This window comes from Lithobates pipiens, unplaced genomic scaffold (assembly GCF_037356315.1).
Source record: "Lithobates pipiens isolate NorthernLeopardFrog02 unplaced genomic scaffold, aLitPip1_a1.2 Scaffold_13, whole genome shotgun sequence".
Lineage (NCBI taxonomy): Eukaryota > Metazoa > Chordata > Amphibia > Anura > Ranidae > Lithobates > Lithobates pipiens.
Window position 1 is genome coordinate 156,755,720 of NW_027507718.1, and position 15,554 is coordinate 156,771,273.

The 15,554-nt window shown below is 45.4% G+C and overlaps 1 protein-coding gene across 4 annotated transcripts in view; it reads left to right on the forward strand.

The window, feature by feature from the left end:
• Positions 1-15,554, forward strand: part of KDM4B (lysine demethylase 4B) — an 817,487-nt gene that overhangs the window by 220,807 nt on the left and 581,126 nt on the right. For 2 of the 4 annotated variants that reach the window (XM_077475749.1, XM_077475750.1), the window contains exons 8-10: positions 8,907-9,010; positions 9,100-9,237; positions 9,370-9,560. The exons of 1 other annotated variant lie outside the window; for it this stretch is intronic. In XM_077475749.1, coding sequence (XP_077331875.1) covers positions 8,907-9,010; positions 9,100-9,237; positions 9,370-9,560 — 433 coding nt within the window. Of the gene's footprint in view, positions 1-8,906; positions 9,011-9,099; positions 9,238-9,369; positions 9,561-15,554 lie in introns of those variants that run through there. One more of the 4 variants, XM_077475753.1, reaches the window with a different exon arrangement.

Sequence of the window (15,554 nt, forward strand, 5' to 3'; positions counted from 1 at the left end):
TTTCCTCCACTTGCACTAACAGGCGCAAGTAGAGGAGAGCCGCTCAGCTGCTCTCCTGACGGGGGTCTGTACTGATGATCAATGCGCTGTTTATCTGGATGCCCACTTCAGACCACCAAGTGAGCCTACCTGGATTGCCAATTAGTGCCCATTAGGATGGCACTCTGTTGAGCTTCAATGTGCACACTGGTTTCAATCAATTTTTGTGAAAGTCCTTGAATACAGGGCATCTGTAAGTAACAAAGATGGCTAAAGCCACGGCAATAGAGATCAAACATGAGGTGATAAGTCCAGTCCATTTCCCGAACCAACCTTCAAGCTAGTTTGTGAATGGATCATTAATACCTGAGTTTTCTGCTAATTCATTCCTTCTAGGGCTCTGGTCACGGTGTCTTCATGAGCTGTATTGTTAGGGATAAAGGTGCAATACATAGTACCAAACATTTTGTATACCCCTCCTCTTTCAACTAGGACCATATCTAAGGCCATTCGGTTCTGCCATGCAATTATAGATGTGGGAGCCAACTGTTCGCTAGGCCCTTCACAGCATTCCTAGTATAGTTTACAAATCATTGGTTATAGTGTATATCGTTAATCCAGACAACATTTTTATTTATAGTCACCCACAAGAGACGAGACTAAAACCCAGCTGTCATCTGATTCCTGGCCTTAAACTCACCCCGTGCTCATCTATGTAGATCCGAGAGTCAAATGATCCCTAGGGAGAGGTGTTCCTTCGATACCGTTGGTGACTCCACAGTAGTAGTCGTAGTCCACAAGTCTTCTAACAGGATCCTCAGGGACATAGCCAGCTGAACCATAGCGCAATTCCCTCGGGCATTAGTCTAGCTCGCAGTTTATTATCCCCCACACATCCACCAGCTCTCTGAATGTCATGTTCAACTCAGTCACCATTGCCCTCGTTAATCCTCTCTCTACAGTAGTCATCGGGTAGTGACCTAAGATCCTTGGGAGTGCAAAATAAGTAAAGTTGCTAAGATAAGCAGTAACCGCTGGAGGGATCTGAGGTGTCTGTACTGGGGGAAACAACAAACCCAATGTGTGACGGGTAGAATTTGTTTCAGGTTTTATAGCTCTTATTATACAACCGCAACATACATTTCAAACCTTCTGGATCTGTATTATAATCTAGAGGATAAGATTGCTAAATGTGGTTTGGCTCAGGCACAAACTAAACAATTTTCTCTTTTTAAGGTTTTAACTAAGCACTCATTTTTTTTCCTGATAGCCTGTCGCTAGGTCTATGACATGCTCTAAAGTTAAGTTAGTGAATCTCAAGGTTTTACTCAAAATTTCTATTTTAGTGTGGCCCTCCTCTTTTTCTCTCATGTCTACCTTCTCCTGTTGTCTAGTTTTATTAGGTGTTAGTACTTTGAGGAAAAATTTGCCTGAAGGGTCAGTTCCTGACACCCATGCTCCCATAAAGTACAACCGCTGATCTTCCTTCCTCGGCTTCTTTAATGTTATTAATAATTGGTTACAGTTCTCACTATGTGTGCTGGGTGAGTTGGCCGCTTTTGTAATTGTGAGTCTTTCTTTTATTCCACTCTCTTTAAGCCCCGGTAGATTATACCCCCAATCTTGATGCGCTGTGATCCACAGGGCATGATCCCATGCTTGACATCCTGCCCAATTCCAGAGCCAGCAGATGTATTAATCTGCCCATAGAAGCCCCCTAGCTCCAGTTGTATAACCGCAATCTGACAAAATTCAACAAAAATGGTACTAGTTATTCCTTGTATGAAGATTATTCAATGCTTTTCCTGTTCTTTCCCAATCCAAAGGTTCCTCTGCTCTTCCATAACATATACCCCCTCTTATGGATGCCTCTCCTAGAGTCACCGGTAACCCAAGGATAATTACTGTCCCTTTCATCCTACCCAGCTACAGAGTTTCCAGCGGATAGGGTAGGGGCGTTGGAAGGGGAGAGAGACTTCACCGGTTTGAGACAAGTCCCACCTTGTGTGAGACCTCCATTTTTAGCGAGATTTTCTTGGTCACTTGCGCTACTGTGCCTGTAAAACCTTTTTGCAATGGGACTGGTGAATCCAGGTAGACCTCTCTGTAATCCTTATAGCCGTGGGAGTGGTGAGAAGAACCTGATACGGCCACTCCCACTTGGGTGAGTGCCAATGTTTTCTTATGATCTATCTCTATGATTTCCTGTTCTGTCATTATTTGATGTGTTTCTTGTGCCGCTATTTTAGCCACTTCATCTGCCCTTTTATTTGCTTCCCGAGATGGGGTCTGTATGTTTTTTGTGTGCTTGACATTTGCAGATTGCAAGCTCTTTTGGTAACTGTATTGCATCTAGGAGTTTTAGAATGAAGTCTGTGTAAAATTGGCCTATCACTGGAGGTGACCATCCCCCTATTTTTCCATTGTTGTGCAAAAACATGTACTGTTGAAAATGCATATTGACTGTCAGTGTGTATGGTTACAGGTTTTCCTTTTGATATTATGCATGCTCTTGTCAGTGCTACATGTTCTGCTACTTGTGCTGACTAATGTTTTGGTAATGGCCTAGCTTCTAAGATCTCATCCTGTCTCACTACTGCATATCCAGTTACATCTGTACCATCTGGATTTTTCTTACTGGAGCCATCAACAAAAGTGTCATGTCAGGGTTAGATAACTACATCTTTCAAATCACTTTGTGGCAGTACCTTTTCAGAGATGGCAGCAGTACAGTCATGTTTATGACCATCAGTAGGAAGTGGTAGTAGTGTGGATGGGTTTAATGTAGTACATCTCTGTATCGTTAAGTGAGGTTGTGTCAAAAGTATTGTCATACAGGAAAGGTGTCCTGCTGGGCTCAAAAATGATATTTGTAGTTGTAAAAGGATAATAGGCACTGCATGTGGTACTTTGAGTGTTAGTGGGTGATATAGCACTGTAGATGCTGAGGCCTTAACTGCTTCAGCTGCAGCTACCATTGCCTGTACACAGGCTGGAAGTGCTCTAGTTACACTGTCTAGTTTTGTAGAAAAGTAAGCAATCTGCCCCTGATGCCCGCCATGTGACTGTGTTAGTACTGAGGTCATGTGACCTTCCCTAGAGTCTACTGTTCGAAAGGTTTGTCATAGTTTGGTAAGGCTAGTACTGATGAGCTAGAAAGGACTTGTTTTAGGTCAGTAAAGGCTGTCTCTGTTTCCTCACTCCATTTTATAGCATCCTGTGGGGCCATGGGGTTCCCATATATGGCATGGACTAACGGGACGATCAGTGTTGAATGCCCAGGGGTTTCAAGCCCTACAAAAATTCATCATGCCCAAAAAAAAAACATAATTTGTTTCTGGCTTTGGCACCTGGAGGAGTGCTCAAATTCTCTCCTCACCCAGATGTTGACCTTCTTTTGAGATATTATACCCTAAGTATTTTAACCTGCTGTTGCCACAACTGGAGTTTAGTTTTATTTACCTTGTGCCCTTGGTCATGGAGGAAATACAACAGAGCCATTGTCAGTCCTACAAACCTCCTCTGAGGGAGATGCTTCTAGGATGTAGTCTACATAGAGAAGCTGGCTTGGGGGTACCAATTGAGCCAAGTTTGAGGACATTGCCTGTGAAAAGATGGTGGGGGACTCACAATGGCCCTGGGGAAACCTGGTGAAGGTAAACCAAAATTGATGGTCGGGGTGCACCGGAATACTAAAGAAGGTGTTACTGATATCAATTACAGAAAATAGTTTCCTGGATCTAAATCATTGAATAGTGTGTGTGGATCTGGTACCACAGGTGCTCTTGGTATAATTGCCTGGTTAACAGCTTGTAAATCCTGTACCATTTGCCAACCTATGGAAGACGGAGCCTTCTTAACAGGAAAAAATAGGGGTATTGCAGGGTCTATACCCTCCTCTGCTTCCTTCTTAAAGGGGTATCTTCTTCATCACCTTGCACAAAAACCTTTACTTTCACATTCTTTTGTTTTTTCCATCGCTTTCAAATACTTATTAAAATGCTTAGCATATTGCAAAACATCTAAAACCAATGCAGTTCGGTAAGTAACCATGTTTTTAACAAGGCAATCCTTATGATCCTGTTTTAATCCTTTAACAAAGACTATCTTTAGCTGTTGCTGATATGCACTATTCATATCCTCAGCTTCGGGGAGCCCAGAGAACACTTTAAAAACGTATTTTCGTTTATTTAATCACTGACACTTTCCTTGTCTTCCTGTGCAGTCATATTACTCTTTTGAGAGTCCGTTCGTTATACCTATTGGAGATTGCATCTCTGATAGAAGGCAGTCAATCTGTTAAATCTTGTCTGTCATTGGACAGTGGTTTCCCTCTTTGTTGAAGGGGCACTGGGGCTACACAGGGGTCCCAATTTCCCTTTACTTATGACCAATCTGAGCCTAGAACCCCCTTTAAGGCCCTTTCCACTTCAACCCTATTTAGCCTATAACTTTTCCTGAGACCTTTCATATTTTCATTGAATTCTGGGGCCCCAAACTTGGGATGTTTAGTGTGCTAGGTAGCCTTCTGCACATCACTCTCAGTCCATGGGTTAAAAACAGTCATAGTTAGGGGCTGACAGTTTTGTTAACCTCTAGGGTTTGGAACTTCTATTAGGGGATAACCTTCAGCATTCTCCGTGTCCTCCTCGCTATAATATACTGTTTTTTCTGGGTCTCTTATTTCCCTCAGGAACTCCCCATCCCCGGGACCATGCGTCAGTCAACGTCTCTAATATAGATCTGCTCATCGTACGGAGCGGACGGTCATCTGCTGAGAATGGGGTTGGGGTTTTGTTCAGAGGCAGTTCCTCTGACAGGGGTGGATGTCACAGTTAGTGGTACTCTGGGCGGTGGCCTGCACCTGAGGGGAAGGACCATTATAAGGAGGTGGTCTCTGGGAGTAAAAAATGATTTCATCCTCTTTGTCCACTAAGAGCATTTGGGCTTGGCATATTTCTTTTGTCCCTTCTAATGTTGCATTAGGAACACAACAGCAGCATAAGGCAGAAGACATTCTTTTACAGAAACTATTCTCCATGTCTGTTTTTTTTTTCTCTTGAGTTTAGAATACAAGACTGGTAATTCTTCCCTCGATACCTGCCAAAATCGATATAAAGCGGCAAACGATAAACTCTCCAAACAGATATAGATATATATATATATATATATATATATATATATATATATATATATATATATAATATATAGAGAGAGAGAGATATATAGAGAGATATAGATATCTATACACACACACAACTTATACCTTTTACCTTATTTACTACAAAGTACAGTTGGTCAAAACAAACAGTATTAGTCTTCTTGATCGAGGGAAGTGCACTTAGATGTCCATGGGGGAATGGTTATGAGTTAGTCCAGTTTTTTTTGTAACCACAAGTTTGCAAGGACACAGATCATATAACTGCCGTAGCCGATAAATTCCCCGCCATTAGCATTAAGCAGGCCTTTTATCAACTTGTAAACCACAGTCTGGGGAGAATCAAAAAATTGTTAAAACCCGTCACTGCAGTACTGTTCAGTGAACTTGTAAAATTAGCAGTAGGGTTAAAAATGAAAAAGAAGAGACTAAACACCCAGAAGAAAATTTGCCTTGTGATCTTTCTAGATCACTTGGCAACTTTTTACGCTTTTAGATCGTCAGGCAATTAACCTCTGACCTTCGGTATACCTTTCAACAAATCTTTTTGTTATCTGTCCTGGACAGCAGGGAGTCAATTTTTCTGTAGGTAACATCCCTTATGCCTCTGACTTCGACTGTTAGGACTATCAAAAGGTTATACAATCAGTCCCAATGTTGGCGACTACAACTCATTTAAAGCGGGAGTCTGCCGTTTTTTTTTTTTTTTTTAAAAGCCAGCAGCTACAAATACTGTAGCTGCTGACTTTTAAAATAATGACACTTACCCGCCCAGCGCGCCCGCGATGTTGGCACCCGAAGCCGATCTCTCGATCGTCTCTCGAGTGCTGCCGCCGCCATCTTGGGTATGGGAATCAGGAAGTGGAGCCTTTCGGCTTCATTTCCCGGTTCCCTACTGCGCATGCGCGAGTAGGATGGTCTCCGCTGTCTCTGGGAGCCGTGTGTTTCCCAGCAGGCAGCGGGGGACCTTTCGGAAAGGGGCGTAGATTCTGCGGAAAGGGGCGTACCTTCTGCAGAATCTACGCCGGAAGTGGGTGCAGATACCTGTACTGTACAGGTACCTGCACCCCCCTCCCCCTGAAAGGTGCCAATTGTGGCGCCGGAGGGGGGGAGGGTTCCAATGAGCGGTAGGTCCACTTTAGGGTGAACCTCCGCTTTAATCAGAAAGAAGAAGAGACTTGGAAAGGAATTAAGAATATTTTAAATTGTCTTACCTCTCAAACATCTTGGAGGACTGAATCACGCAGTTTCTGAACCAGATGTCCAGTCCAGAAGCAGAAGTCATCAAGAATACAGGATGTAACTTTCTTTTGTGAGATCAACAAAAAGAATCCTATTGGCTAGAAGCTCACTGGTGGCTCATGACGCATAACAGCTTTATTTGCCGCTTTATTTGAGCTTCTTACAAAGGTATTCCCTTATATAGCAAAGCCTGTGGTTTTCAGGCCTTCAGCAGTTAGTTAAAAACAATAGGTAAGAAAACAAATTAAAGCAATGTGTCCTTAGATGCCATTTTAGAATCATCAGTCTCCATTTTAGATAAAATAGTCGCACAATAAACATTAAAACTTTTCCAACAGCCACTTTTCCAAAGCTGGCATTCCCTGGAGTTAATTTCCTTTTCAGTGGGTGGGGGGAGAATAAGTCATGAGACGCACGTGAATAAAAAGCTGCTTGTGAGACTGGCAAACCTAGAGAACGAAAATAAGTTTGATGTATCTAGTCCTGCTTTTGTGTCAGTGAGCTATAGTTTAGTACACAGGCTCAGGCTAAATGTATTCACCCACATACAGGCCCGAACTGGCCATAGGGCAGACCGGGCAATGACCGGTGTGCTGGGGGCTCCCACATCGTGGCATGTTGATGAACAAAACCGCACAGCGGGATGTTAGCGTTGACTGCGGCCTGGACAGGGTTAACAAAGGCTGCGGACGCGGCTCGCCTACCGCCATGCGGCCATGCCTGTGTCTTCGGCGAAACTAGCAGTTGCATGGGCTGAGCCATGTGTCTCTCTCTCACACACAGCTCAGCCTCAGAGCTGACGCTGACAGTTCCACTTTCTGCTCTAACAAACTGCTCCTCCTCCAGCCATGGGGTCTGCACAGTGGGGCAGGGGGGGAGAGCTGCGGACCACTGTCAGGATGTTTCTCCCGCTCGCCAACCCCTTCTCCTTTCTAATGTCAGCAACATGGGAGAAGAGAATGCTTCCTGCCTGTTCTTCTTCCCTCCCCATTGGCCACAGCGGAGGGCCGATCAGAAGAAACTAGAGGGGGATCATGGGAAATGTAGTCCCGGAGATTAGTGGCCCAATTTTTCTCAGAAGGGAGCCGGCTACAGTCCCCAGCATTGCATCTGCTGGGGGGGAAAGAGAAAAGCCGGAAACAAGCCGAGGAGTGCTACACTGCAGCAGCTACTACAGGAGACATGGAAAAAGGACTGTACTGGGTGAACTAATAGCCCTAGCACCACCAAATAGAGCCACGCTGTACCCGCTCCACCAGAGAGCGAGCCACTCTGTACCCGCTCCACCAGAGAGCGAGCCACTCTGTACCCGCTCCACCAGAGAGAGCCATGCTGCACCCACACCACCAGAGACGTGGTACCCATGCCACCAGAGAGGGGGCCACTCTGAACCCACACCATCAGAGAGCTATGCTGTACCCACACCATACTGCCACACTGTACCCATACCACCAGAGCGAGCCACGCTGTACCCACACCACCAGAGAGCCACGTCGCCAGGGAAAGAACCATGCTGCCACACTGTTCCCGTGCCACCAGAGAGCCAGGCTGTTCCCGCGCCACCAGATGGAGCCAGGCTTTTCCCGCGCCACCAGATGGAGCCAGGCTTTTCCCGCGCCACCAGATGGAGCCAGGCTTTTCCCGCGCCACCAGATGGAGCCAGGCTGTACCCGCGCCACCAGATGGAGCCAGGCTGTACCCGCGCCACCAGATGGAGCCAGGCTGTACCCGCGCCACCAGATGGAGCCAGGCTGTACCCGCGCCACCAGATGGAGCCAGGCTGTACCCGCGCCACCAGATGGAGCCACACTGTACCCCCGCCACCAGATGGAGCCACACTGTACCCACACCACCAGATGGAGCCACACTGTACCCACACCACCAGAGAGCTACGAGACCCACACTGTACACGCGCCACCAGAGAGAGACACGCTTTACACGCACCACCAGAGAGAGACACGTTGTACCCGCACCACCAGAACAAGAGACACGCTGTACCAGTACCACCAGAGAGAGAGAGAGCAGGTCAGTGTCTCTGGACAGTGTGGGCACAATAGGAGACACAGTACTAGCATTGTATAGCCACAATAGAACTGGGACACTAGTATAAAGGGGACTACACTGTAATCATTGCAGTGCCCCCTTTACAGTGCAGTCCCCTTTTATATCGCAATGTCCCTGCACTATTTTTTGTCCCAGTCTGGGCCTGCCCACATACACTACAATTCACTTGGCATGATGAGAACTGTAGTTTGTAAAGTGAAGAGTGAGAGGACAGGATGTGACTGGACAGGACGCTGAAGCTGTTATCTTTTAAATGAAAGTGATGTCATCATGAATTTTCTACTTTACTTTTCTCCTAAACAGTGAGTGCATTAACTGTTTAGTGTTTTATAGAAGTCCGTTAATTAATAGAACTTTTGTGACATCCCTTAGTTCTTTAAATTTTTCTTATAAACTTTTTTTTTTTTGTCCTGCCTGCTTAAGTTGTTCGTTTCTATGAGTTACTAGGTGTTTTCATCCGCAGGTTTTTTTCCTGGCAGTTCTCAAGGATGCGATGCTTTTCTGAGACACAAAATGACTCTTATTTCCCCTTCCATTTTGAAGAAATATGGGATTCCTTTTGACCGGGTGAGTTATGTTATAAAAGTGTTGTTCTTGGCAGATGACTTCTTTGCAGATTACTTACTATTTGTGTGTGTGTATATTTTTGTAAGTAGATCACACAAGAAGCTGGCGAGTTTATGATAACGTTTCCATATGGATATCATGCTGGATTTAATCATGGATTCAACTGTGCAGAATCCACAAATTTTGCCACATTGCGCTGGATTGACTATGGCAAAATGGCTACACAGGTAGAGCAATTGTATTTGTGCTTCTTTTATTTATCACTTAGGATTTGTTTTATCACTTAATTCCATTTATTTATCAATTCATTCTTTTGTATTTCTACTCTGTCTCATATTCTGTTAAATTTCTGCTCTCAGTGTACATGTCGGAAAGACATGGTCAAGATTTCTATGGATGTGTTTGTGAAGTTCCTTCAACCTGATCGATATGAAACGTGGAAACAAGGAAAAGATTTCACCTCCCTAGATCATCTGAAACCAACTGAATTAACAAGTCCTGAGCTGGAGGCTTGGTTTAATAGAAAAGCTCAGGGAAAAGCTGGTCGTAGGTATGTACAAACAGTATAGAAGTGATTGTAGTTAAGTGTCTAGAACTTGGATGTGTAAAAACCCAAATATCTTTCAGGTTAATGTTTAAAATTGATAGGAGCCTGTCCATGTCCTACCAACTGAATTCTCAGCTGTTAATATATTTTCTGTGATGCATAAAGGTTGGTAAGAATCCAGTGTTTCTGGTTTAACCTTCTGGCAAATAAAGAAGGATAATTGGCAGCCATAGGGAAATCTGTGCCGAATCAAAGGGGAGCAAATATAGACAGAGTATAGGAAAATATACAGAGAGTAAGTATCCAGAGACATTAAATGATTTTATTTACTCCTGCCAAAATCATCTCATTACCTAAAGTATTTGTATATGTAGGAAACCTTGTAGTCTGCACGTGAGAGCCATATTACTTTAATAGCACCATCTGAAAAAAAAAGATTCACTTTCACTTGCAAGTGAATGGCGCATTGCAGATGCATAGTTATAAGACAATCTGAAGCAAGGGTTGAGCTTAACACACACCTCCCTGATGATTTTTAGTCATGCTGAATATTATATGATCCACAGGTACGCCTGACCTTGCCATATATTGGACTTTTCGTTTTTTGGTCACCAAGTGTAAATTTTCGAGCTTAAATGTTCCCCATTTATCTTCCATGACAGCCTACTGAGAGAGATTTGGGTCAACCTTCACAGGAAATGCAAATCAACTACAGTTTAAAGTGTAAACCCATCCCACCTCCCTCATCCTTCTTACGGGAGGTGAGAGGGGACGTCCCCCTCCCGCCGCCCTCCGTTGCTTCTACCAACTCACCGCTATCATTGAAGCCAGGATCGTTTTTTATTTTATTTCAGGCTTTCCAGCCTAGCGGTGAGATGTGGAGTCTTAATGACCCCATATCTCACTGGAAAGAGGGCCTGTCATGCCATATTCCTATTACAATGGATGTTTACATTCCTTGTAATAGGAATAAAAGTGATCAAAAAAAATATTTTTGGAAAAAAGTGTCAAACTAAAATAAAGTAAAACTAACAATAAAAAATAAAATAAATATATATATATATCCAGATGGGAACGCATATGTAAGTCCCGCCCACATATGAAAACTGTGTTCAAACCACACATGTGAGGTATCACTGGGAACGTTAGAGCGAGAGCAATCATTTTGGCCCTAGACCTCCTCTGTACCTCAAAACATGTAACCAGTAACAAATTGTAAAGAGTCGCCTATGGGAATTTTTAACCACTTGCTTACTGGGCACTTAAACCCCCCCCCCCCCGTTCCTGTCCAGACCAATTTTCAGCTTTCGGCGCTGACACACTTTGAATGACAATTGTGCGGTCATACAACACTCTACCCAAATTACATTTTTATCATTTTTTTCCCCCACAAATAGAGCTTTCTTTTGGTGGCATTTAATCACAGCTGGGGTATTTATTTTTTGCTAAACAAAAAAAGATGGGAAAAAAAAAAAAAAAATCATGTTTAATAGTTTGCTATAAAATTTGGAAACAGGTCATTTTTCTGCTTCATTGATATGTGCTGATGCGGCGGCACTGATAGGCTGCTCTGGTGGGCACTGATAGGCTGCTCTGGTGGGCACTGATAGGCTGCTCTGGTGGGCACTGATAGGCTGCTCTGGTGGGCACTGATAGGCTGCTCTGGTGGGCACTGATAGGCTGCTCTGGTGGGCACTGATAGGCTGCACTGGTGGGCACTGATAGGCTGCACTGGTGGGCACTGATAGGCTGCACTGGTGGGCACTGATAGGCTGCACTGGTGGGCACTGATGGGGACAGATAAGTCGGTACCGGGAACTTATCTGAGAGGCAGAAATTGCATGCTGAAGGAACCCCTAGCAACCTCTGGAGGAACCCTAGTTGAGAATCACTGTTCTAGAGTCTTTGCTTAAAAAAAATATATATAATATTTTGGGGTTTTATGTAATTTTCTAGCAAATGATGATTTTTTCATGTAGGAGACAAATGTCAGAATTGGCCTGGGTGCTCCAGAATGCCTGAAGGTGCTCCCTGCATGTTGAGCCTCTGTATGTGGCCACGCTGTGTAAAAGTCTCACACATATGGTATCGCCATACTTGAGGAGTAAGAATATATTTTGGGGTGTAATTTGTGGTATGTATATGCTGTGTGTGAGAAATAACCTGCTATTATGACAATTTTGTGAAAAGAAAAATCTTGATTTTTTTCTAAGAATTGTGGAGAAAAAATTACAACTTAAAAAAACCTCACTGTGCCTCTTTCTAAATACCTCGGAATGTCTTCTTTCCAAAAAGGGGTCATTTGGGGGTGTATTTGTACTTTTCAGGCATGTTAGGGTCTCTAGAAATGAGATAGGCCGTTAGTACTTCAGGTGTGATCAATTTTCAGATATTGGCACCATAGCTTGTGGACTCTATAACTTTCACAAAGACCAAATAATATACACCAATTTGTACTTATTTATACCAAAGATATGTGACAGTATACATTTTGGCCAAAGTTTGTCAAGAAAAATTATGAATTTGCTAAATTTTATAACAAACGAAGAAGATTATTTTTTTTACAGAATTTTCAGTCGTCTTACTTGCAAATATAAAAAACCCAACGGTGATTAAATACCATCAAAAGAAAGCTCTATTTGTGTGAAAAAAGGACAAAAATTTCATATGGGTACAGTGTTGTATGACTGTGTAATTGTCATTCAAAATGTGAGAGCACTGAAAGCTGAAAATTGGTCTGGTTATTAAGGGGATTTAAGTGCCCAGTGGTCAAGTGGTTAAACAAGAAACAAAAAATAATTTGCACTCACGATTGCCTTAAATGCAGATATATCAACCATTTCCTCTCAATCTCTCCCCAGCAGTCCACAGGTGAACAGGTAACCATGCTGTAGAATAGCTTATGTGCCTTGTGACAGCCTCCAAATGAGCAGGATAAGCTTCACCCCACAGCCACTGACAGAGTGTGCGGGACTTAGTGCACATATGCCTGGCTCCCATTTTTCTTTCATTTTATATTTTCTCTTTCGTTCATTGACGGACACAGCATCTTCATCTTGACCTTAGGGTTATATCGCCCCTTTAGGAGAGGACTAGGCAGAGCATATTAAAAACCGCAAAACTGCACAGTACCGCCCAGGGGCAGGTCCTACTGGCTATAACCCCTCACACTGCATCCAGAAGCTCAGTTTTTTTCTGCCTAGTGTAGGAGAGGGACATGGCTCCCAGTGGGACCATTGGTCTTGGGATTTTTTTCTTTTCGTCTGCATTTTTGATTCCTGTGATCTACAATCAATAGCCGGGCTGGGCGACAGGCTGGATAATCTAGATCTTGGTAGTCTCCCCAGCCTGGCTATTAAGAATGAGCAGATCTTTAGTTATGCGCTGGGTCGGCCACGACATGCCCGGTCTGATCCAGGGGCAGACGGTGAGCTATATGCTCTGGGGCACACATATGACCATGCTACTGCTGTCTGTGTCGCAGTGTGCTGTGGCCGACAGCCACCCCTTACTGCTCGGGTGATGGGTCTGTCCATGGAATGCGCGCAACAGTCCCTATAGGAGGGGTAAGTATGGTTTCACCTGTCTCGACAGGATGGAGCAGCTGGGCATTCCCTGGGAGGTCGACTAGGGCATTTCTCCCTTTCTTCTCTCCGTGTCCCTTTCCCTCCTCCCCATGCTATGGGCCGCTGTTTGACTGGGCACATGGGGGTGCTTTGCGCATACCTGGCCGGGGGTCCTCTGGGGCAGGGGCTCTGGGTCCTGACAGGGAGCTGCGCTGGGTGTTGGGGGTCCGCTCATCCTCATCCTTGTTTTTGGGACATGATAGGGTGTTTTGGTTTGTATGCCATGTATGGAGGCCACTACGCAGACCGCAGCCACTTTTCTGTAGCCACAGACAGTTTTTTTCCTTTCGGCCATTTTCTGGAAGTCCGGCGTACATTTTCCTGGCAACCCTCAGACGTTTTTTGCTGAGGCGTCCGGTGGCCATTTTCTAGTAGCCTCAGCTTGTTTTGCCTCTAGTGCTGGGTGCTTGTTTACTTCTAGAACAGCTCTCTTTTTACACAGAACACCTCGTGGCTGACACAGGGGAGAGCGGTCAGCAGCAGCGCAGTGCCTGGGTCAGGGTGGTGTGGCAGCTAGGAGGGTGGACATTTTTGTATGAAATGCCTTAGGTCCCTAAGTGGTGACAGGCGAGTGTGGGTCAGCATGGCGTCAGAAGCTGGCGCTTCTTCCCCTGACATTCCTGTTATGGCAACCAGTTCCCCTGCACCTGCAGTGCCTATGGACGCTCTGTCAGCAGTCCTGGAGGCCTTTGTTGCCAGGGTGAAAGCAGTGTGCGGGCGCAAAGGGGGTAAAAAACGTCCCCTCCCCCCACCATCTTCTGGGGAAAGCTCTGACTCAGACTCGGGTCCTGCTGTGGCAGGCGGACCCTGCACTTACATGTCAGAGGATGCAGACCCGAACCATTTGGACAGCGAGAATGACTCCGGGTCAGCGCAGGAAAAGGCGATTGTAGGAGCACTTATCACATTGGTGTTGGATACCCTAAAGATGGAGGTTACAGCAGGGCCATCTACAGAGGTGTCAGTCCCTTTCAGGTCCCACAAGCCGGCCTGCACGGCTAAGGTGTTTCCTTGCCCAACTTATTTTGATAAGTTTATTTACAATGAGTGGGGAAGACCGTAGTGGGACTTTTCAGTCGCGAAACGCATGGCAGTGCATTGGCCTTTTGAGGAGAGTTTCCTGAAGAAATGGACATCTCCGATTTTCTGACACTCCAGTATCCTGGTTAAATAAGGTAATCACGATTCCGGTGGAACGGATCCCTGCTTTCAAGGACCCTGCTGACAGGAGGGCCGAGGCGTTTGCCTGGTCCATGTTTACGGTGGTGGGGTTAGCATTAAGGCCAGTGTTAGCCACGGCCCTGGTGTCACAGACACTTACTGAGTGGGCTAGATTGTTGCACCATGAGTTGAAGAAGCAACAGGCTTCCCTGGTTTGCGTGGAACTGGCGGACCAGTTGGTGCAGGGCCTTAAGTATGTCTGTGATGCGGGCTTAGATACGGCCCCGTTGCTCTCTAGAGCCTCTGTATAAGCAGTAGTGCTACGTCGCCTGATTTGGCTGAAATTCTGGTCTGCGGACCAGGCTTCTAACAAAGCACTGGCGGACTTGCCCTTCCGGGGAGAGAGGCTATTTGGAGCCTCGCTGGATGACATTATTAAGAATGTTACTGGGGGTAAGAGTACGTTGCTCCCACAGTTCAGAAAATGTAAGGAGTCACGCCATAGGCAAGGGCCCTCCTTTTCCGCTCAGAAGCAGATTTTTCGTTTCACCCTGGTCGGTAGGTAAGCGTTCCCAGTCCAACAAGGTGCCCGCTAAGGGACAAAAGCGTTCCTGGTTTTGCAAGCAAATCTGTTACCACATGAAGGTTTGCCCCTCTCAGGTGGGGGGGTCACCTTCGGGTGTTTGCAGCCCGGTTTACCTCCCTACTTTCCGACCAGTGGGTCTGCGAACTGGTTTCATCAGGATACAAGATCGTTTTTCTTGTCTGCTAGATTTTTTTCCCTCCAACCTTCATCTCCATCCAGCTCGTCGGGAAGCCCTGTTCGGGGCAGTACGGGACTTGCTGTTGCGCGGGGTGATAGTACCTGTACAGACGCCGGACAGGTTTCAGGGTTTCTACTCCAATCTGTTTGTAGTTCCAAAGAAGGAAGGAGTCCGTCCGGTCCTGGACCTCAAAGTCCTCAACAGCTTTGTGAAAGTACAAAGTTTCGCTTGGTGGTCGCTGCACTCAATCAGGCATCCCTGGACATCAAGGACGCATACTTGCATGTTCTCATATGCATCAAGCATCAGGGGTTTCTGTGATTTGCGGTCGGGGATGAGCACTACTAATTTGTAGGCGTCGGCACAGAGGGTCTTCACCAAGGGGCTAGCCCCAATTCTGGCTTTGCTAAGGCAGCGAGGGATCGCAATTGTGGGTTACCTGGATG